The 23,968-nt window shown below is 45.5% G+C and overlaps 1 protein-coding gene across 9 annotated transcripts in view; it reads right to left on the bottom strand.

Moving 5' to 3' along the window:
- Mtss1 (MTSS I-BAR domain containing 1) overlaps positions 1-23,968 on the bottom strand; it is a 141,998-nt gene that overhangs the window by 101,983 nt on the left and 16,047 nt on the right. For all 9 annotated transcript variants that reach the window (XM_055626725.1, XM_055626728.1, XM_055626731.1 and 6 more), the window contains exons 2-3: positions 16,202-16,263; positions 12,929-13,002 (exon numbers count right to left, since the gene is read on the bottom strand). In XM_055626725.1, the coding sequence (XP_055482700.1) occupies positions 12,929-13,002; positions 16,202-16,263 (136 nt within the window). The remainder of the gene's footprint in view (positions 1-12,928; positions 13,003-16,201; positions 16,264-23,968) is intronic.

Here is a 23,968-nt window from a genome sequence, read left to right as displayed (position 1 = left end):
AAACTTCAAGCTGTCAAATCTCCTTATATGCATCCAAAGAATGTACTCCAGATTCTTGGTGACAGAAGAGCTTTTGCATATTCATCAGCTATTTCATGAATTATTTCCCAATAACCCATTTTTTTCCTACAGTAAAAGAACCTGCAAGTGTTAAGTGAATATGATGTCATAAGTGGTTTTCACATTTGCACATTTCTTTGAGCTGGAACTTTAGAGGGTAGGGCAAGAAGGCTGCACATTGTGGCAGAACAGATTCACACCAGAAACATGCTGCTGGTGTGACGTCAAGTCTCTTCAAGGTCGCATGTACCTTCCACATTGTTATTTTTATCTGAGATGGTCGGGCAAGGAAGGCCAAATCAAGCTCATGCCACTGTGACTAATGACTTCCACAAGAAAGCACTACCCAACTGAATACCTTGCCTCATCTGTATGGACTACAGCGAGCACATTCTTCCATGAGTGTTAATCAGTGTTTCACTGATGGAGGCTACAGAGGTTTTTCAGTGTGGTGGGCCAGAGGAAAATCAAGTTAGTGAGCTGGGATGGAAAGGATGGGACAGAAGGCAAGGCAGTGGTCTCTGTTTGGAACTAAGCTCCGGGCAGCCCAGGGGCCCTGTAAGCTAGAAGGGGTCACCAGCTGACTGACCTATTTCATGATGCAAACTGCCTAACACAGAGAACCACATGGCACAGATAAAAATCAGTCACCCAGAAAGACACACCACCTTTCCAAGTTCAAACCTTCCTGCCTCCTCTCCACAACGGCTGAGACCAACGTCCATAATTCACCAACGCTGACAACCAAAGTCAGAGAGTCCCGCACGCACCGTAACAGGGGCCACGTGGACAAACATGCTCACTGAGGTGGGGAACAGCGCTGGACTGAACAAGAGCAGATGCTTCTTCTCCTGGTTAGCGCTGACGATGTCCGGGACCAGAACACAAATGTGGTTGCCATCCATCATGTGCTTCCGTAAAGTGAGAGTGAGGTTTCAGGTTGGTTCCTTCCAGAATTACAGACCGATACTCTCTCAAGCGCTATTTCAGGAACACACGGTTCAAAGCCAAACACCAACCAGGCAGACGCTGGTTAACCACAATGAACACTGTGTCTCTGTCAACTGTTATTTCCCAACCAAAGAGCAATAATAAAGGCCACGTGCAGAACAAGGCCAGCTGCTGTTATCAACCACTCGTCTAATATCGGAAAAGATCTGAGGGGGAGGGTTAAGAAGGATGCCACCTCTTAAGCCAGAACAGACATTTGCCCTTATATAATCAAATACAGAGTCAACCACCTCCAAACTCATCACAAACAGCTGACCGAAAACTGAAGATTCGCTTTACTATATACAGATTTATATATAACATATATAATAAAAGCATTAGTGAATTTTGATATTTCTAGTCTTCGTGTATAGTGTGATTTCTAAGATTGTCAAAATCACATCATCTCCTACTGTCCAGACTCAATGCCAACTCTGGATTTCATAAACCAAAGAACAGAAAGTAAGAAAAAAAGATAGCTTTCCATTTGTAGGCCATGTCTTAAAGCTTGCGGGTCCTAAGCCAAATACACATGACTTAATGTACCATTCTGGGAAGTCAAAATGGCTCCAGAAAGTGTGGGAACATATCAAATACAGGAACACACCAGGGCAGTGCGCCTGTAGGGGTGACACAGAGCCTGGTACCATGGCAGACTGCAGTCTCAGCTCAAAAGCGTTTGGATAGGAGGGCTTAGAAGCTGTGGAATTTATCCTGAGTCTGTGCTTACTTATTAATGGCCATAGGTTTTAGCTACTATAATAATTAGCAACAACCTCTATAGACCTTTATATTCTTTATAGAGAGACATTCTTTACTCATACTTTTATTTAACTGAGACTATAGCAATACCTACTATAAAAATGTGTGTATGAGTACATATATAAATATACACATGTGTATGCATACACATGCAGAAAGTAAGGATGGTGTGAGGGTGGTCAGACAAAGGTTTGTGAAGCCACTGCAGCTCTCTCCCAGGTCGGGACAGGACAAGCTGTCAGCACAGTAAAGACTGGCTGGGGATGAAAGCCGGCCAACCTGCAAGAGGTCCGAGTTCGGCATTTTAGACAAGGCTCTAAGTCCAAGTCCAAAGCTCCCGTTCTTTCATCTGACAACCGGCAACAAATCACATTTAAAAGGATAAGAGGATAGACAAGGGGCTGTTGGTCTGGTATGACCCAGCCCTGAAGTCACTCTTCGTGTTCCTGTGACTCAGCCATAGTTATGAGCGGCCAACACATACAGATGTGAAGGCATGCCTGCCTCCCAAACAGTTTCCACTCAAAGAGAGTGACTGCAGGGCATTTCCGCAGAGCTCGGTATCCTGGATGCACTGCCAGCTTCCCTACTCTAGATAAATCATCTCACAGAAACACCCTCCTCTGGGTCATGAAATCCTCTTCACATACCCAGGATAGACAGCAGGTCAAGGCTAACCTGCTCAGAAGCTGGGCCTTCCTGGCTTCCTGCATCTGCACGTAGTCTGGGGCACTTCTCTCCCTAAGCATGATCCTCACCACTGTATGACTGTCCCCAGTTTCCACTGACCGACTGGAATAAATGGAGCCAAAGTATTTAAAGTTGCTGATTTTTTTTTCCCAAGCTTTGGAGACAGGACCCCAAGTCTAAATACGATACTCATTTGTTTCATATACAGCCTATGTAAACATGGTTTTGAGGCAATTTTATATGTTATTTTTAATAATCTTGAGCATGAAATAAATTTCTGTAGTATGGTATTTCCCACTGTGGTATCATATTCACTAAAAAAGGTTTTAGGGCATTTTGGATTCCAGATTCACCAAGCAGCGATAGATGCTCAGCCTATATTTTAACAGAGTGAAACTGTATCCCTCAACACATGAATAGACATACTTTAAAAGGGGGGAAAGCCCAGCAGTTGGTGGTACACACCTTTAATCTCAGGACTTGGAGGGCAGAGGCAAGAGGATGTCTGAGTTTGAGGCAGGCAGCCTGGTCTACAGAGTGAGTTCCAGGACATCCAGGGATACAGAAAAACCCTGTCTCAGGGGGAAAACGGGGAGAGGGGGAACCGAGTATGGTGTTACATGCCCATAATCCCAGTATTTAGAGAGCAGAGGCAGGAAGGTCTTCATAGTTAGAGCTTGGCTAGCTGGGGTTAGACTACATAGTAAGACCCTGTCTCACAGAACCGGAGTGACAGTAAGACAGAGAGGCGGGGTACATTAGGAACCACTGTTTATATGAACCTCTTTCTCTAGTCCCCCACTGCCCACATGGTTACCCAAATCTAACTCACTGAATGCCTGAGAAGCAAAGGCTCTAACTGACCATGGCATCTGACAGCTCGAGCTACACAGTAAACTCCCAGTAAATCTAACAGAAGATGGCATCCACCAGACGGCTCCCGACACATAACAGAGGCACTGTGAAAGCCAAACGAGCCTCCTCGGCAGTCCCAGCGTACCTTCACAACATCTGCTGCGTCACGGGAGCTGCTAGGTCATGCAGCTGTTTAAAGCTCCCTGAGTTTTTGTATTACATGTATTTGTTGGCTTGTGTATTGGGGGCTGGCACAAGTGTGGAAGCTAGCGAACAAGCTGTAGTCATCAGTTCCCTCCTTCAGGACATGGGTGTGCACACCTTTAATCCAAGCACTTGGGAGGCAGAGGCAGGCAAATCACTGTGAGTTTGAAGTCAGCCTGGTCTACAAAGCCAGTCTAGGACAGCCAAGGCTACCTACAGAAACCCTGTCTCAAAAAACAAACAAGAAAGGAAAAAGAAAAAGAAAAGAAAATCCAATTACTCATGTAGACATGGGGTGCACACCTTGAAAGCCAGCAGAGGAGGCAGTTCCAGGACAGCCAGAGCTCACAGAGAAAACCTATCTTCAGAAACAAAACAGAAGAGAAAAAATCAAAACCCAACAAAATTAGTTCTTCAGACATGCTGTCTACAGCAGTCAGTGACTACCATATTGGACACAAACACACACACACACACACACACACACACACACACTCTGACTATTTTTACCATCAAAGAAATTCTACTGCACAGAATGAGCCTGCTTAGACTAAGAGGCCAGTTTGCACATTTCAGCTACTACAGTGACATCGGTCCCCATGTCCTAGCATAGGGGACAGCAATTGAAAGCAAAGCCAAACAAACAAACAAAGAATAACAAACAAACAAACAAAAAAGTGCTTTGACTTTGCTCAACCCATTTCCTCTTTCACTGAACACTGCATGAAATTCTTATTTTTTATAGCTTTGTTCTTCTGCCTCACACCCACGTACAATACAGCAATGAGACATTTCAAAGCAAAACTACTGGAGACAAGGTTTCCTGAGTATAACTCATGTGAGTCAAAACTGAAAGGTCAACTTTAAAACAGCAAAACCAAACTCCATAGTGTTTTCCAAAGCATCTTCAATCACACACATGCACACACGCAGGCATGCACACAGAGGCTAACACACCTCCTCCTCCCTCCCATTAGAGACTTCAGCCACTAAGCTAACCTGTCCCTCCCTGTGAGCAAACTGTGGAGAGCAGCATGTCATAAATGTTTCAGCCAATCAACAACCATTCCCTAGACAACTACAATGAACCACACTCTAGGAAACCAAGGCTCCAGAGCCTGAAACAGACACATGAGGACTGCAAGGAAAACAAACCAGTCTCTCCTCTGCTTCTTAAGCACGTTTTACATTAAAGCCCTCCTTCTTGTATTTTCATGCTACATCTTAAGCCTTGGCTGGAATATGACCACTTGGAAAACAAACAAACAATATGCTAACCTTGAGTTTTTTGAATGGCTAAGTGAGGCTTGTAAGGAGAAACTAGCATCTAACCTGTTTCTCAAATTCTCCAGGGGTTCTCTCCTGTGCCTGAAAGTAACCAAGGATAAAGAAGTGGCCCAAAAGAACAAAGCCAGCTTCCAACACTAGCCATGGGTTGAGCCACAGGTTGTCAGAAGGCAGTTTTAAGTTTAATGAATGAATGTGATCAAATTCCTTTAAGGTAGTTATTTCCAGAGGGTTTTGTTTTGTTTTAATATTCAGCTCTGGGCTTTCAAGAAGAACCTTTTTATTTTTTTAATTAATATATATATTTTTTTCAGTTTGAGACTCTGAAGTACTTTGTAGGTAGCAGTCATATGGCTCTAATTACATAAAAGAAAGTTCTAGAGTCCAAGACTAAAGTCATTCAGAAGTTAAAGGCTACTGAAATCTCAACTGAACAATCTGGTTAAATTAAAACTCTGGGGCAAACAAGGGCAGCTTGGCTGAAGTTCGGAAATTTCCTGGCACCATCTGCCCAGCAAGGGAAGATTCCCTCCCTTCCCCCTACCAGCCAAGCGAAGGTGGCCACCTTCTTCCCCAACCCCACTCCCACCCCACCCCTGCACCATGACCTCATCATGGGGCCTGGGACTTCCAGCTACAGTGACACATGAAAACACATTGGAACCCTCAAAGAGGGGTCACCAACATTCACATTCTGAACTGTCAAGCGCACTCTGTCCAGATGTCAAACACAGTAGGCTCCCGAACCCAGAGGAACCCAGCCTCCTCACCAGGATCCACCAATGCCCTCTGAACTGGAGAGCCGCTGTATACAGTCACTCATTTGTTCAACAGTGTCAGCAATTCATAAATGACCATTTGGGACTCAGGGCACCCTCCAAAAAGGAACACAACACAGGTATTAAGCTGGCGCCTTTTACAGTCTGTGTAGACAGTGGTGACAGCAAGGCTCCAACAGCAACACGTGCCCTTGAGTGTCCCTGCATGAGACATGCAGAGATGAAGGCTTCATAGGCAGTAGGATTCAATTGGATCGTGGAGGATCTTCAGCACAGGGGACACCTGGAAGAATGTGCATGCACAAGCAGACCAAAGGTCATGACGGTCTAGGAGGAGGAGCTTCTCTCTGGGTGGAGATGCCATGCAACAGGTGGTTGTGAGCAGATGGCAAGAGGCCTCGAGGGACAACATAAACGAACCTCACCAGGAAGCCAAGTCTCCTGGGAAGCTTTGAAATGGATTCCAGAGTCCCATCTGATTGTTCGCCACATCTGAACACAAACAACTTCAGTGATGACGATTCATGCCCATGAAGTGCAAAAGGGGATATTTAGCAAAAAACACACCCTAAAAATATGCATCGTGCACTGAAGTCACTGGAGGCGTAGAGGAGCAAGCTTGCTTTATCAAATCTAAGCCACAAAGATTTTTCCTCCCTGCCTAGGAGGCCTAGGCTCCCTGATTAAAGTGCATACCTGACAGGCGCTTGGTTCCTGCTCTGTCTCCAACACCCACAACTCCAACTGTAAGATCCCCACAACTCAAGCCAGCCCAAATGCCCATCTCTGGCATCCACTTTTCTTTTTTTGAGACAGGGTTTCTCTGTGTAGCTTTGGCTGTCGTGGACTCACTTTGTAGACCAGGCTGGCCTTGAACTCACAGAGATCCACCTGCTTCTGCCTCTACCTCCCTGAGGATTAAAGGCCTGCACCACCACACCAGGCATGGTTCCAGTGTTCTTTTCTTTTTTTTCTTTTTCCTTTTCTTGCTCTTATCCACCATTTTCTTCTGACTAATGCTGCTTCCTCTATTCCTTTCTTCCCCGAGTCAAAGTAAAAGTTCTGAAGATAAATTAGAAAGGGAAATTTACACCACCCAACTTCATTCATATTTAATCAATTGAACAAGACTTATGCAGCATGGATTATGAGAGAAAGAAAGAGGGTTTGCTGGTCTTATATTGGGACACCTTCCCCCAGCTCTTTTTACATGAGAAAATTAAAACTCAGGGTTACACAGCTAGAATAGCCAGAAGTCCAACCCAGATATCCCAGCTCCACACCAGGGTGCTACTCTGTTTTAGCCTGGACTGGGGCTTTTAGTGCCTTTGAGATGAAGTCAGTTTAAAACCAAACATAACACATGCTAAGGCCAGAAGTTCCTTCCATAAGAAAGCCTAACTTACTGGTTCAGGCCTAGGTTCTAGGAGGGCACCAGTTCACTGGCCACATGACCTGCGTCAGTGTCTGACACTACCTGTGTTGACTCTGTCCCATGAAAGTTACAACACAGAGTGTTGTGAGGACAAAAAGACACTGGGTGCCCTTACCCAGTTTTACTTATTAGCACATCAACCACAATACAAAAAAACATTAAATGGAAAATTCTAGAAACAATTTGTAAGTTTTAAATAACTTTTATTGGAGCATCATTGTTGTAATTGTTCTCATTATTAGATGTTAGTAATCTCACTATGCCCAATGACCATAATAAATCTTGTCATAATCATGCCTGTATGTACGGTATGTACGTAATGTATGCAGATGAGAAAGCATACACACCAGGCATCTAATGTGGGTCTTAGAAAGGATCCCCAATAACAAAGAAGAGGCAACTCTACATGCAAACTACTGAGCGCAGAGTCCAGCCCCCAGGACATAGCCAAAAGACGTTAGCAATCACAATTCTCAATATTAAAGCCATGCTCACTTTTAAACATGATCTAGTCTGCCTGGAACCTGTTTCTTTTCTTCCAGGAACTTTGATGTCCTTGGGATAAACTTGGCATATCACCATCTGCACAGGCTCCAGGATGGGTTTTCAAAGATGTGAAAGTAATTACAGAGGCACACAAACATGCAAAACTTAAAGTCACACAGCACTGTGCTCTTCAAAGGCCCTTGCTGATCTAAGCAAACAGTGCCGTGGCCACAGAGGGCCAGGGCTGAGAGAGGGGGGCTGCACGCAGTGGGCACCCGGCTCAGACGGCGCTACAGGTATCCAGATGTCTCGCCAGCACAGGCCCCACTGCAGCACACCCAGAAGCCTTTTCTTTACTCCCTTTACTTTCCTCAGTCTTCAGCAACTGACCGAGACAAATACATGCCCACCGACTCAAACACTTCTCAACTCTAGAGAGCCATAAACTCTGAGATGGGATGTGTAGTTAATGCCTACAAACTAAATTCTTTGTGGCCAGTGAATCTAGAGAAAAGAGTATGTTTTCTTATTTTACATAAATGAGATGTTAATTCCAGAGTATAAACTAAACATATAGAATTGTGCCTAGTTCACATGAAGTCAAATTCCATTATCATTTCATTATTATTCAATATATACATGAAAATAGCCAAGTTATACGAGTTTATTTAGAAAAACAAGATCAAAATAAAGTTCAGATTTTAATATTCTATAAAAGATGCATGTATTATGAATAGATGGGGTTTATCATAGTAACCACCTGTAAAAAATTTTTCTTAAGTATATTTTGCTAATAACTCATGCTAAAGATTTTGTGAAAATGACAAAAAAAATCTTTCAGAGCTGTTTCTTTTGGAAAATAACACAAAATGTTATTATTTTAGATCCAGAAACCTAGTTAAAATGATCTTGAAATTCTGAACACTAGCCAAGTAGAGAAGTCCTTTTACAGTTAATGTCTGGATAACCACAGAGATGCTCCCTGGAAATGCAGACTATGACAAGGACACACCATGGCTCAGCTCAGTGAAATGGCCACTACTAAAAACACAAAGGACAAGCCAAGTGGTGGTGGCACACACTGCAAATCCCAGCACTCGGGAGGCAGAAACAAGAGGATCTGAGTTCGAGGCCAGCCTGATCTACAGTGAGAGTTTTTAGGTCACCCCGGGCTACAAAATGAAACCGTGTCTTAAAAACCCCTAAAAAAAAGAAAGAGAGGCGGACAGGCAGACAGGCAGACAAAAAAAAAAAAAAAAAAGTGCTGACAGAGATATGGGGAAAGAGAACTCTTTCTGAATATGTAGGAACTTAAATTAGTACAGTCACTTGGAGGACCCTGAAAAAATTGAACACATAGCTAGCACATGATCTAGCAAGGAAAGGAATTAAAGGGAAGGAAATGACACAATTAGAGGGGAGGAAGGCACATCTGCAACTGTTTATAGCACTACTGTTTTCAACAACCAAGAAATGGAGACCGTCACCTGACACATAAGAAATACGGTATAGACATTCAGTGGGGGCGCTATCTACTATAAAAGGGAACACTAAACACAATATGGAGGGAAATGAAAATCACCCACAATGAACTCATCAGGAACAGAAGCATCAGGTGATCATACTCCTGTGGACTCTAAACGGTTGGTCTTGGAGAAACTGAACATAGAATGGGGATTATCGGAGGCTGGGGAGGTAGCAAGGAAGGAAGATGGGAAAAGGCTAATGGTTCTAAGATGGACAGGAATACAGCGCTCTGCCGTGCTACTGCACAGTATGGCTGCAGCAAGTAGCATAGACTCTACACCTCAAAAACCTAAAGAGGAGGAACGGAGGGAAGAAGGGAAAGACATGGAGGAGGGAGGGAAGAGAAGAGGGTAGAGAAGGAGAGAGGAAGGAAGGACAGAGAGGAAAACAAGATGGGAGGGGAGCAGTAGTAATTCTCTTTTACCAATTTCTAACTAGGGAAATTCTAAAATACAACATCTAAAGCCTTCAAGCAAAAACAAACAAACAAACAAAAAAAAAACTAGGCCAGGATACTCTTTTGGCCGAGTGAATAGCACTGAAACACGTGAACAGCCTTCTACTGATTCATCCTCTCCTTGGTGACACAGGTACTACTAAGAAGAGGTCGCCCGGCTGGAGAGGCGGTGCCGCTGCACAACCATGAAGACCCGAGTCTGGATAACCAGCAACCACATTCAAGCCGAGTACAGCGGCGGGCACCTGTAATCCAGAGCTGGAGCACAGGCGAAGACGGCCAGGCTGAAATGATGGGATCCAGGGTCAGCGAGAGATCCTCAAGAAATAAGGTGCAGAGGGGTGAGACACGTGGCCGACCTCTGACCCTCATGCGTCTGTACACCCAGAGACACACCTACACACAGGAATGTGTCCACACTTACTACACACGCACAAAAATAAGACGGAGAGCAATGAAGGAAAACACCCAGCATCAACCTGTGGCTTCCACACATACCTGTGCACCCGTGCACGAGAGAGCACACGCACGCATACACACACACACACACACACACACACACACACACACACACAAATACATACACTCCACACACACACAAAACAGACATCCACAGAGATACGGGCATTCACTGCAGCATACCCTGTAACAGCAAATAACTTGGGGAGACACAAAGCCAGCAACAGTATAATAATTAGAACTTGCTCTATCCTGGCACTAGAATTCCATTTGTCTACTAGGAAGAACAAGCTGGATCTACAGGTACTGCAAGGAACGGCAAGGGTACCATAGTATGGAGTAAAAGCATGGGATCAACGCATGTTTTCTGGAAGCAGACATCTGAGAAAGCTCACACAGAACCACATACATGTGGATATGAAGCTAGCCTTTTTTTAATTTTTCCTGGGGAGGGATAAAAAAATATTGGTAAAGGACGCTAAACCTAATCTCCACGAGGGGAGACGCTAAATGTGGTTTTTAATTTTTTTTTTCCTGTAAAGAGTTTGTTAAGTTTCCCTTTAAAAAAAAACAAAAACAAAAAACAAAACAAAAAAAACAAAAAAAAAAAAACAACCTAAAAATTAAACTGCTGACATATGAACTACTTCCAAGTTTCTTATCACCATGGAAACGGCTCCTGTCAGACACACATTCTTTAAGGCATACAAGTTCCCATGTCCAATGGAAGAAAGTAACTGTGCATTTGAATTCTAAACAAACTGTGCTGCCACAGTGACCTGAAAACAAATGGCTTAGAGCTATGTCACACAGGAGTCTGTTCACAGTGACATACAAGCCTGCAGCCACAGACATCGTCCCCAAAGCCCAGGCTCTAACCCATTACCTCCACAAAGAACCTCTTCCTGTTTCTTTTCCAAAAAAAAAAAAAAAAACAATTGCTATTTTCCCTCCCCTGGAAGCCTGAGAATTTCCAGGCCCTCCAATATCCCACCAAGAAGCACCCTGAAAGCAGCCTCTTCAAAAACTCAGGTTCTTACCACAGGAAATCACAAACAATCAGGGTCACCCTTCCAGTCGCTCTTTTATGATCCACCCAATAAATTTAGATTTTAGTAAAATCTACAAACATATTCTAGATCCTACAGCCTCAGGAATGCAATCCGTTGCTGGGCAGGATGGCTCACACCTGTAATACCAGCACCCAGAAGGTGGAAGCAGGTCACGCTCAGCTACAAAACAGGCTCAAGAGCAGTCCTTGGTTACAGAAGACAGAGTCTCAACAAAAAAGAAAAGAAAAGAGGGCTCACCTGCTCCCAAGAATGAAGATCTGAGTTTGAGCCTGAACCCACAGGCTAGAAACAGAGAACCAACCTTGCAAGCTGTCTTCTGACCGCTCCCACACACACCATAGCAAACACACACAAAGCAAATAAAGTATGTATGACTGACAGCTATGGAAAGATATCACAGTGGCTGACAAGTCCAGATCTGGCTGAGGTGAGAAGGAAATACAGCGTGGATGGATAGTCACACGCCACAGCAGCCAATAATGGTTCTCATGTTAAGTTCTTTAGAGTCAAAGTTCCCCAAGTTTCTGCAACAGGTACATGTAAGTTAGGTAATCATTTCAAACGCATTTGAAATGTATCTAGGTTATGACCCCACCACCACCACCACACAGACAGACCAGATAAAGGGGGTTCAATGCTGATGTCACTGTCATATTTCCGTGAAAACTTCTGCAATACTGCTGGCATCCCAGAGAGCAGGAAAAATGCTACCTCCCCTGGGACCAAGTCCCTGATTCCCTGAACTGGGTTAATTGCTCACTTTCCTATATTCCCCTGGCACTCTGTGCTTCAGCTATTACCGTACCACACATACTATTTCTGCGCTGGCATTCTTTATTTACACGTCTCAGTGTCCCTACTCAATTCAAACTGTGTGCTCTTTAGGGACAAGGGGGAAACACTGATTCTTATGGTCTCATGACAGTCCTGAAATAAACAAAGCTGGAATTTCAATCTGTTTGAATATTTAATTAGTTGCCTACAGTGGATGGCTATGGGCTACTGAAGCTACTGGGAACAACCCCTGCCATCACTGTAAATACCCAAAGTTCCCAATGCCACCAGGACAGTGAGAGAGCAGATACTCAGCCACGCATGCAATGATGGAGCCCAGAATGACCAGGCAAGGAAGAGGCACAAGAGAGTGGCTACAGGAAACCGAGAGGGGGAACACCCTTGCCTGAAGGTAGACCTAAAAGTACCCACTTTCTCCTGGTGCCTCTCACATGTTATCCTCCCTCTGAAACCATTAAATCTTTTCAAAAGATTTCACCTTCTGATCACTGCTTTCAAAAACATATTTGAAATATGAATTGGGCTCTGGACGCTCTGTCTTGTGGGGTACTATCAGGACTACATCAGTCTCTTGTTGTGGGCTCAGCAGCCAAAGACTAGGGACACAGAGATGGAACTGGCACCCGGGGCGCTCTGCCTGTAGTAAAAGGATTCCTCGTTTGATGAGAACCCAGACAGTAGCTATGTAATCATCTCTAGGACTTCACATTCCACAAGGGAACATGGAGGAGCATAGGGCAAGGAGTGCTGGAGGGGACACAGCATGACCACAGGTGCCGCTCGAGGCTCTGTACGGAGAAGTAACTCCAGTAACCATGCCCACAGCAGGACACCTCATCAAGAACAGGGACTCCCTTCCTTTCTTGCCTAGTCTTCCCATGTGCTTCCCTATCTGGAGAACTAGTTACAAATTCTAATATGTGAAACCCCACAGAGTTAAAAATACATGAAAACTATGAGTCAGCCAGGCTCTGATAACTAAAGCCATATCTTCTCAAGAAACCACCCAGGGGGAGGGCCCATGTGCAGGATTCAGTCAGTGCTGGAAGGCAGCCTTCCATCTGCTCACCACGTGTGTTGGTGGCCATGTCAGCCACTTTCTGAAAGGCGTCCAAGAAGGCAGCTGCTGCTACTACTGTTGTCCTAAAATGCAAACAGATAACAAAAGCATGAGGAATGTCTCACTGGCAGATTCATCACAGCTCTTGGGCTCAAACCGCTGCTACACAGTGAACAGAACCTTCCAGAGAAAACAATCCAGCAGTAGATAGTGGGTTTTTTTTCCCTAGTATTCAACCCCAGTAACAGTCTGACTGTGTAAACTACCAAGCATCATTTTGCAAAGAAATGAAAAGGAGATGTTTCTATCCTCAAGGAAGAAATTATCACTAAAAGTATAGATGGCACAGGTGACATCAGCTTTGGAATAGGAAAATCATATATGCACACGTGAACTGGCAGGGAGCCAAATCTTGGAGAGCAGAAAGTTCAGCAATTCACTGCCAAAAAAGGAAAACTGAGACCAAAAGAGATTTTAGAGATCACTAGTTTGTACCAGTGACTGATGCCTCAGCTTAACCCACTGTAGCACAGCGTGCTAGCTAGGTACAGTTTTTCTCCCTAAATCCCAACTAACATGAGACTAAGATTGGGTTTTTGGTTTCATTTGTTTCGTTTTGTTCAGCCTCGGGATGCTCTTTCAACTGCATCTTCCGAAGTCCTAAAAGCAACAACGGGAAGAATTAAGGCTCATTTCATGCCTTAGGAATTTTCCTTAATTCTGACCCATGCCCTTAAGCTGTACCAGATGGATGCACTGGGCACTCTGTGGCCTACACTATCATGAACTGGGGAAACAAACAGCAGCCCAGGCTGCTCTGTGACAAAACAGAAGTCCCCTATCACGCAAGGACTTCAAACCGAACTCAGAGACCGATGCATTCTTCAAGTATTCATGATATGACTCTACTGAGCCTTCCTAAGAAGGCAAAGTCACTACAGAAAGAGTAAGGACTGGAGAACAGAGTTCAGAATGTAGCAACAGAAATGGTATGTCTTAAACATAGCAACAGTGTCTATGGAACAAAAGGTTCTGAGTATGGTCCCTTAAGGCCAAATTTCAAGTTTCTGATAGATCAAGAATACATTCTGTTCAATTTACACAAGTCTCTCTCCCTCTCTTTCTCTCTCTCTCTCTCTCTCTCTCTCTCTCTCTCACACACACACACACAAACACACACTTGAAGCACATTTTTAAAGTGTTGACATCAAATGCAAACACTGGAAAAGTTATCTTTATCAAATATCCTGGGACTTATAAACAGCTCATTCTGACTTACGACTAGTATCTGACAAGCTGCCTTGATTTATTTATTCTCATTCAACACAGTGCCAAAACCAACCACATTTTATGAGACAGCTACAGTCAAGTCCTGTCCATTACAGTCACTGGAGTTCTACTGCAAAGTACAATGCTGGTCAATTTTGAAAAATTACGAAAGACCGGCATTGGCCCCCTGCTTTTAAATGACCGTCACATTGCACTTTCTGATATCATGCAGGACATCTTGGCCCTTTCCTTGAGCACGGGGCAAACAGGAAACCACCAAGAGCTAAAGGGGTGAGTGATTCTGCTTAAACACCCCAAGACAGATGTGCTGCCTCTGCAGTGGTAACACTGCTAAAGAAATGGTCCCTGGCCTCAGAAGACCTAGATGAGGGGCAGGCAGCGGGCAATGCAAGTCTTGCTGGAGTCTTACTTTCTATGTTCAAGACAGGTGATGAGCTCATTACTTCAAGCTCCAGCAGCAGAAGGGAAAAAGAAAACAATGTTTTCTGCAGGTCCTTACTGAAAGCCCATCAAACAATCAGAGGCTGGACAAGAAAAAAGAAGGGGAAACGTAAATGCTTTAATTCATGGGGAGACCTCCTACAAGAGGGATGATAAACTCCTTGAAGTAAGAGCGGTGGATGAGACAGGGCCAGGGCTCCAAGGCAGCTCCATGAGGGGAGGCTGGCAAAGCCTTCAGGTGACCATCGAGCTCAGAAATCAGGGAGATGGTGAGGGACCCCACAAATGGAAAAGGAACATGTCCAGGGTCCAACGTCTATTTGGGGGTCACATACAAGGCTGCAAATACCCCCACAACTAAGGCTGAAAGAAACCTATGCTCTCCTGCCCAGTTCCACGCCAGATGGGAGCCGTGTGCCTGGAGGCAACAGTTCTGAACAGCAGCCTCTGGCATGAACTGTCAGGGGCTCAGAAATGTCACATTACCCTCCCTCATCTGTCCCTCACCTGTGTGGCTCTCTTTCCTAGAACACCCCTACCTACTGCTCCCCCGCCCCACTCTCTCATCCATTCTCATCCATCTCTAAGCAACCTGTCACACACACACCCCAAATTCACTAGTGACAATTATCCTAACAGTAATTTTCAAGTGTACCATCCTTCCCATATCTCTTCCGACACTGACTTCAAAAGAATGGCACTCTGACATGTGGGTATTTCGTCTACTACAGCAAACGATAATGCAACAGGCACACTGGGCAACACGGGATTCTTAAGATCGGTTTTTTGAGCAGCTTTTCATGGCATAACTTTCATGGCATAAAATGAACTTCTAAGTGTCTGAGTCCGTGGCTTTTAGCAAACGTAGAATTACGCAGCCATCATCACAGCCCAGCTTTGGGACAGTCCCACCATCTCAGAAAAGACCCCTGTCAACCCATCTGTGGTCAGTTTCCTTTTACACCCCTGGCCCAGCTGACCACCACTAGGACTTGTCTGGATCTTTCTAGATACTTCATGTAAACGGGACTGTGTGCTGGTCCACATTGAGACGGAAACTCTGCATGTGGGAAGAACATACAGATGGGCGAGAAAGAACCTGGCCTCTGGAACCAGACTGCTCATGTTTCCATCCTGATCGATTACTGACGGCATCTCTAGGAGGTACATACACACTGTCACCTGTGCCTCAGCCTCCTCATCAGTAAAACTCAGCCGAAAACTGCTTCACCTGTAGGGTTGAGACTTTTGACAAGTTCACATAATGCCTGGCACACAGCGGGTGCCACATAAATGATCCATCATTACCCTATGTACTCAACTCTGAAAATTCCCAGGAGACAAAGCAGAAAGGAGCCTGATTTCTCACATGGGACTAAGGGGGTGGTGGGGGTAGGACACTATGAATTGGTACTGTTCTAAGCAGAGTCTGCTACACACTTCTCTATCTGTGACACTTCTAAATTTAACCAAGACGTGTGTGCTGATCCACCTCCCTCTATCTTGTCTAAGGACACCGCCTTTTCCTGTGGAATTCATTTGTCTACTTACCGCAGCTGGGACTGCAGCTTTCCGGCTTTGTTTATGAAATCTTCCCAAACTGGATAGCTCCCCTATGACAGAACAAAGCCAGCAATCAGTCACAGTGGGATGAGCCAAACACCCAATTCCAACCATGCAGGGAACAATCTGCAGATGCGATCTTCCTTTGTAGGGTCCTTTGATATATATGACACAGACAGACAACAGCCTGGAAACGGTTTCAGATGTGCCCTATCCCTTATAATCTTGCAGATGACCACAGACACAAACAGGAACTCGTTTCACAGAATCTAACGCCTACACCTTAGAGTCAGTATTATGTACATGGTGGGTCCAAATCTGAAAACCACAGAAAATGCTAGGTGGTGGTGCACACCTTTTATCCCAGCACTCGGGAGGCAGAGGCAGGCGGATCTCTATGAGTTGGAGGCCATCCTGGTCTACAGAGTGAGTTCCAGGACAGCCAAGACTACACAGAGAAACTCTGTCTCAAAAAAACCAAAAGCCAAACAAACAAAACCCAGGACATTTAAGGCTCTCTCCTGGGTCACCTGCCCATACAACATGGCTCTATCTATTCTCCCTGTCCCACACAGCACAAGGAGGGAGGCAGGTGACTGAAACCCCTCCTGAGGACAGGTGGCTATCGGGAAGCAGTATCAGCCTATCAGAATCTCGAGGCTGGAAAATAACCTAAATATAGCCACCCAGCTGATGTTTAACTCCAGCCTATGTGTACACTAGGCAACAGGTGGTTCCCCCGAGAACTTGAGCCAGCATGGAACTCATCCCACTCCTGGGCTATGTCAAGTCGCCTGTCCTTAGTGCTCACACCGCTCCAGTTCTGACCCTCCAGAGGCCCTTAGGTCCAACACTGATAATCTTTCCTCTGTATTGAACTTGTTGAAGTCCAATCACACTTCTCCAAGGGCCCCCACTGCACAGCCCCATGGTGTCCTACAGGCAGGACAAGGGATCTCCTCCTCCTGAGTACAGTACTAAGACACAAATGAGTAGGTGTGGTTCTGACCAGGGCAAACCGGTATGCAGCCTGCCCCCTCCCTCCCCGTACACATTACTAATAGGCTGAGATGAAGCAGAAGCACCAAGAGATGACACCAGTAAAACATGAGGGGGGATATCCTGTTTGTCATTGACTCATCCAGCTGGGGTCACAGTCACAGAACGGAATACAGTTGGTAGGCACCTTGACAAGGTAAAAATAGCATTATGCCACCTCTTGTTTTCGTTGCTTGAGAAGAAAGGAACAAAACAGAATTAAATTAATCATTGCATCTTTCATTCCAGGTGCTAAGCCAAAAGTGTCTAAAAACTGCAGCCAAGCGAGCCCATGCTATCCCCTTCCTCATGGCCGCCATGAACCATCTCTCCTACCCTCTCTGCTGTCTCTCAGCCTTGGCACTCCCAGTACCCTGGCTGTGTGGACCTCTGCTGTGGTGCTGCCTTGTACATCACAGGATGACAAGCAGCATCTCTGGCCTCTGCCCACTACAGAGATGCCAGAGGCCTCCAACACCTTGTTATGACAAATGAAATTATGTCCTGTGCAGGCAAAATCACCACTGGTGAAGAATCAGAGTCTTAAGAAACACCTGAAAACCTTTCTTTTTTTTTTTTTTCCTAGTAAAGAAATAGCTATTGTAAATCTACCTGTTTGTTTGGAGTTACTTCTTCAGTCACTCCCTTCCAATACTTAAAGGAAAATGCTTTTTTTTTTATTTTGAAACTTACATGCATAAGAATCAACACCTTGCTAAAAATTAACCATTTATATATTTCTCTAGCTATCAATTCTGTCTGAAAGAGAGCACAGAGGTTACATGGAAAGCTGTCGTATTAACATGGGCTACTTTTGCGAGCTAAAATTTGGACCAATATATTGTTTTTTTTCTTTGTACTCTCCTCTATGGTATGTTGTTTTGTTTTGTTTTTTTATAAGGGTCGTGTATCACTTTAATGAAAACAATAAAGTCATTACATTAAAAAAATTTAAGACTAAATTAGAGGTTCTGGCAACAATTACACCATGAATTTCCTACCAGCCCGCCCTAGCCCTACAGTCTGTTTTGCATGTGCTGCCAGCTCACAACCAGCTGCTCTGCATTGGTGCATCTGGGACCTGCTTGGTCTCGTCTCTGCCATTTGCTCCCACGAAATGCTAAGCTGTAGCAGGGTTCTTGGCAGCCCTTTGGCAGCTACATCTGAGTCATGCCGACCAACATCTAGACATGGTTCTTGACACATAGCCCTTATCTTGTGTCTGAACCCTTGGGGGTGTCTTCAACCCAACAAGATAACTGAGTATTAACAAATGAGCCTGTCCTGGTAGCCCACAATTATAATCCCAGCACTTGGAGTTAAGGCCAGCCTTGGTTACTTAGCAAATTCAAGACTAGCCTGAACTACAAAAGATGTAGTGGGGGTCGGGGGGAAGCCAAAGGCCAAGGGGACTGGGAAGATAACAAGCAAGCAGGAGGACTGGAGTTGGACCCCTCAGAACTCACATAATAATTCAGGGCATGGTGGTATATGCTTGTAATAGTAGCACTAAAGAGGTAGAAACAGGCAGATCCCCAGGGCTTTCTTGGTCAGCCAGTCTAGCCTCAACCAATGAGAGATCCTGTCTCCAACAAGGCAGGCAGAGGATCCTTAGGATGTCCTCCGCCCTACCTACACGTACAGGCAAGCAAGAGGGAAAGACGGAGGGAGGGGAGAGGAAGAAAAGGAAGGAGGGGGTAAGAGAGACTGAAAGAGACACAGAGAGAGACATAGAGGAAAGAGAGAGAAAAACCAATCTACCTTGAGGATGCTCAGGCCACCACTGCAGGCTCATCAAAACACCATAAGGATCTACTTTTAGTCCTCTATAGTCACTATTCCTCTATCAAGTCTGCAGAGAAATACCCTGCCTGGGTACTTCACTAGAGTTTAGGGTAACTCAGAGCTCTCTGGCAGGCCACTAGGGACCTGTCCAGACAGAGGTACCTTCGAAGATCATTGAGGATGGAGGCACATTACTATCTGTCTAGCCAGACCCCAGGCCGACCCTCTTTCTCATCCACAAAACCTGATAAGAAGCTTCTGGAGAAACCCAGGGCCATTCAGAGATGCACCAGCCTACTTCTAGCTGGAGTTATCACTGACATCCACAATATAAAGCAGGATGTGTGAATAGTTCTTTCCTGCCCAGGTGCCCAATCAGTCAAGACATATCAAGTTGGATTGAACCAAATGTGGTTGTTTATGCCTATAACCCCAGCACCTGGAAAACAGTAAAGGAGTACTGGGAATTTAAAGCCATCCTTGGCTACACCGTAACTTTGAGGTCACCCTGGGCTACAGTATTCAGTGACAAAGAACGAGAGGCACGCGCCCATCACTTATGCTCTAGGCACAGCCAGGCCAGTAATTTATTAAGGGAGATCACTGGACCCTTCAGAGCCAATTTCCCTATAATGATAATAATTAAAACAATTCAGTCACATCGCTGCCTTTTGGTTAGGATCAGGTGTAGGACAATTCTGCCACCCTTAGCAGTAGCATCACTTAATAACACTGTGGGAGAAGAAAGACTGTAGGAGAGGTACAGGGAAGAGAAACCTAGGAGCCATCTAGATTGACCCTTACTAGCTCTCCCATTTGCTGTGTCAGAGTCGTTGGAAGACCCACACTGAGCCACCATTGACTCACAGTTGACCTGGGGAATGGATGAGATCACAATGATACTGAGGAGACATCTGCCCTCCGGGGGTTTGCTGCAGCAGTGCCATTCACGATAGCGGACACATGGCATCAACCACTGTCTATCAACTAACTGACAGTGGGTCACAGTCCATGAGTATCTGCACCATGCAATACTGCTCGCCCTATCACTGCAACCACTCGGATGAAGCTACAGAGTGTAGTCATAGATGAAATAAGCTAGATGCAGAAAGGCAAACCCACATGCTCTTACTGGTCTGGAACCTAAAATATCTGATCCAGGGGTGGGAGGAACAGGGATGTGGGTGGGGTTGGGGTATTTGGGTATAATTAGATAGGAGGTAAATGGGAGCCAGAAGGCAGTTAAGGGGTTTCCAGGAGCTGTGGGTAGTGGCTGCACTGGGGGAGAAATAGGGAATGGTGGTTAACAGGGAGTTTCTCTCTTCGGTGATGAAAGTGCTCAAAAATAGTGTGGGTTGTGCGACTCTAAGAACACACTGCAAACCAAAGGTCTGTCGCCTTTCAATGGGCACACTGTATGATATATTCGTGGCATCTCAGAAAAGCCATACAAATAAATAAATGAGATCACACCTAAAGGGATTCAATGCAGTGACTGGCACACGGAAAGGGACAAGTTTGAGAGCATGGATCCTGGCATTCACAGGTGTTGAGAGCGCTCCTTCAGGATGCTCACTGGGGGACACTCTGCAAACCTGTTGTGCAGGCTGGGATCCCTCCTTCCTAGTCCCAGTTGCAGAACCAGCCAAGGGAGAAAGGGAAAGGTGGCTCAGGATACATTAACCTTACTAGAGAAGAACACACCGAGGCAGCTGGGTCTACAGTGTCAGCAGGTTTGTCTGCTGATCCTAAACAGACAATGAGATCAGTGTGCCGGAGAACTGCAATAGCTCAAACCACTTACTGAACTCATCGGGGGTGCAAGTACAGCTCAGTGGTAGAGAGTATGCCTAGCATATTTGAGGCCCTAGGTTCAATTCCCAGGGCTTCCAGAAAAAGAAGAAAAAAAAAAAATCTGCTTCTATCTGGAACCTCACTTCAATTCTTCCCAAATTAGAAAAGAAAGAAGGGAAAGGAAAAAAGAAAAATAAAGAAAAGAGTATCCCCCTTTACCATCAAGGAATACACCATAGAGCTTCCCACCCACAAACGCCCACCCAGTCAAAAGAAGGCTGCCAAAAGCAGCACTCTCCTGTCTCCTGATTTAATGCTATTTGAGGATCTATCAGAGTGTCAAGCCTACCCATTTTAGGCAACCTGTAATTTAATGGAGTCTTTAAAAAAAAAAAAAAATCCCTAGAACATAAAACAAAAACTTGATTGTTGGAAAATGAAAAAAAAAAAAAAAAAAAGGTGTAAATGTTGTTAAAACTTTTTTTTAAAAAGTGATTATCAGGTTGTACCTTTTTTTTATCGTTTCTTTCAAGGGGAAAAAAAAAAACAAAACATTTCTACCCACCTGAAAGGGGTCCTGCTACAAAAGCCAAAGGCTTGGAGGACGTGTGCAGGGAAGAAATAACTGTAGAAAGATTGAACGGCAGTTTTGTAAAAAGCCCAGGGTGGTGTTAAGTACTGCAAGACTTGGTGAAGATGGTCCTGCACCTTCAGACAACCCTTCAGACAAAGGGTTCTGGATGCAGTCAGAACCCTTTGGACAGCAATGCCAAGCCAGGCCTGCACTCAGTCTGTGCCAAATAGCAGCAGGAAGACGATCCTGAGGTTGTTTTCACAGGTGTCCTGGGCACAGTGAGGAATGACTCCTAGAGCTGTGGGGAGGACATGCACATGCCCACACACTATGGCCATCACCAGAGAACACGTGCAGGTTTCAGAACTTCAAAGACACCACAGTTGAAGAAAACAGGATTCCACCCAGCACCCAGTACCCAGTTTCTGCTTCATCCAAAGTCACAGGCAAAAACACACACAACCCTTGTTCCCCCAGCAGCCACTTGAGGCCTTGCAAAAGAGGGGAGAGGAAGTTCTTGAACACTGAACCCAGATCGATGTTAAACCAGAGTTAAAGAAGGAAGCATCCTGCTTATGAAAAGAAGACCTGGTTATTCATCAAAACCCAATGAACAGGAGGGAGGATCTTTCCTGACCACATGGCTATGCAGTCACCCAGTGGGGTTGCCATTATGCTCCACAAACACTACCCAATGTCTGTCCTCTCTTCAAAACTCCAGGGTGGAAGATGGGGTTCAATAAGATAGCAAAATGCACTCACTGCCCAACACAAATGTTGCTTCTTCCAGAACATTCTGTGCCATCAACTACCCTTCTGGATTAGCTGTGTCCATTCTCTCAGCTTGGTATATCATGTGATTCATCTATGAACCAAGAGACAGGGGCTGTCTCTTCTAAACCATAAGACAGGGAATTTGCTGGTACAGTGATGAGGAAGTGGGAGACATGGCTGTCAGAGGACAAAGAACCCAGGGACACCTAGGTGCTACAATTTTGCTAAATAGGAGCCAAACTGGGCAGGGTGAACGTTGCCAAGGCCAACCTTCAAGGGCAAAGTCCAGAGCTGAACCACAAATGGGACAGCAGAGGGAGCCAGGAAGACCCTCATTCGGATGACAGGTGACATCAATTCCAAGCTGGTCAGGCAATATGTAAACCTGGGTCATGAGTCACATACCTGGCAGCAGCCTGGGCTCTTCAGCAAAGAAGAGAGAATAAAGTCCTATTCTTTCTTTTTTAGGGAGAAGCCTTCCTAAATCTCCTTCCCGGTCAAGAATTTGGTGGCCACCAGCTAATCTGTAAACTGCCTTCTCCATATCCACCCTCACGGCAGCGGAGTCCCTTTCTTCTCATCTCATTCCTCTGCCTCCACTTGTCCCAAGCCAGGAGCAGGACACAGAAGTGAGGCAACAGATATGCTGGTTTGGCGTGGCCTCTCTTGATTTTGTTCCATATTAAACAGGGGGTGGCTTCCCACAGTCAGTGCAGGACCAACTGTGTAACTCCCCAGCCTCCTCAGGCTGGTTACTGGTGCTCGATAAATAATGCACCAATTGCTTCTCTCATTCTGGCCCCACTGTGACAGTCTAGATCAGGGACAGCTGAGGGAATCTGATAGCACATCATCACTCAAGGGACATGGAAGGGGGGGGGCTGTGGCTAGAAAACCCACAACATAAGAGGAGGCCGGGGCACTGGGGAGGACTCCCAAGAGGAGAGCTCAGGAAAAGAAATCAGGATTACCAGGGACAGGCTGAAGAAAGTGGGTTCCAGCTCAAAGACCTTTGTTTGCCCAGAAGAAACAGGACAGACGCTGTCTCCATAGCAGTTACCGCTAAGACAATGCAAGGCGGGTGAGACCTGATAGGTCCCACCTTTGGAGGAGACCACTGGTGACAGCCACATCAGCACTTTCTAAACAGTTGCTAGGCACCAGCCATCTATCTGTAGCCGCACTTCTCAAGCAAAAACTGGTGTACCCGACCCTGGAGATTTGGCAAAGGTGCAGACTTTGCTTTCCTTGCTGAGGCGGGGACTCGGGGTGGGGGTGGGATAGCATGTATAACCTGAGCACTGCTGACTGCTGTGGAACACTTCCTGAGTCCATCCCCAATGCATTCTCATTATGCTGAGCAGCAAGGCCTGCGCTATTATTTCGTATATGAGGAAACTGAGGCATAGAAACGCGTACAAAGATCTAACTACAGAAATGGCCATTTCTGAGCAGTGTAAGCAGCCTGAGGGACAAACCTAGCATCTGGTCCGAGTCCAGTGTGACAGAGTGACTCAGCCAGCCATCAGCGTATGCTTTAGATGTGCGTCCTTCAGGAGGCCAAGGCAAAGCAGAGGTACAGCTCTGGAGCCACACCCACACATGCACAGAATGCAGAGGCCCAGGGAGAACTGTGTGTCTCTCTAGAAATGCTCAGGTCAGCTGTGGAAGAGCCAGCAAAGAAAACAAAGAAAAGCCCTCTGTATAAAGAAAAGCCCAAGCCACATTGGAGCCCATACACGGCGGACGCCCCCTGTACAAACGCTGAGGGATTTTTATCTCGTCTTCAG

The sequence above is a fragment of the Psammomys obesus genome, unplaced genomic scaffold (genome assembly GCF_907164565.1).
Source record: "Psammomys obesus unplaced genomic scaffold, mPsaObe1.curated_primary_1811, whole genome shotgun sequence".
In the NCBI taxonomy this organism is placed as follows: Eukaryota; Metazoa; Chordata; class Mammalia; order Rodentia; family Muridae; genus Psammomys; species Psammomys obesus.
This window is presented reverse-complemented; position numbering and strand designations above follow the sequence as displayed.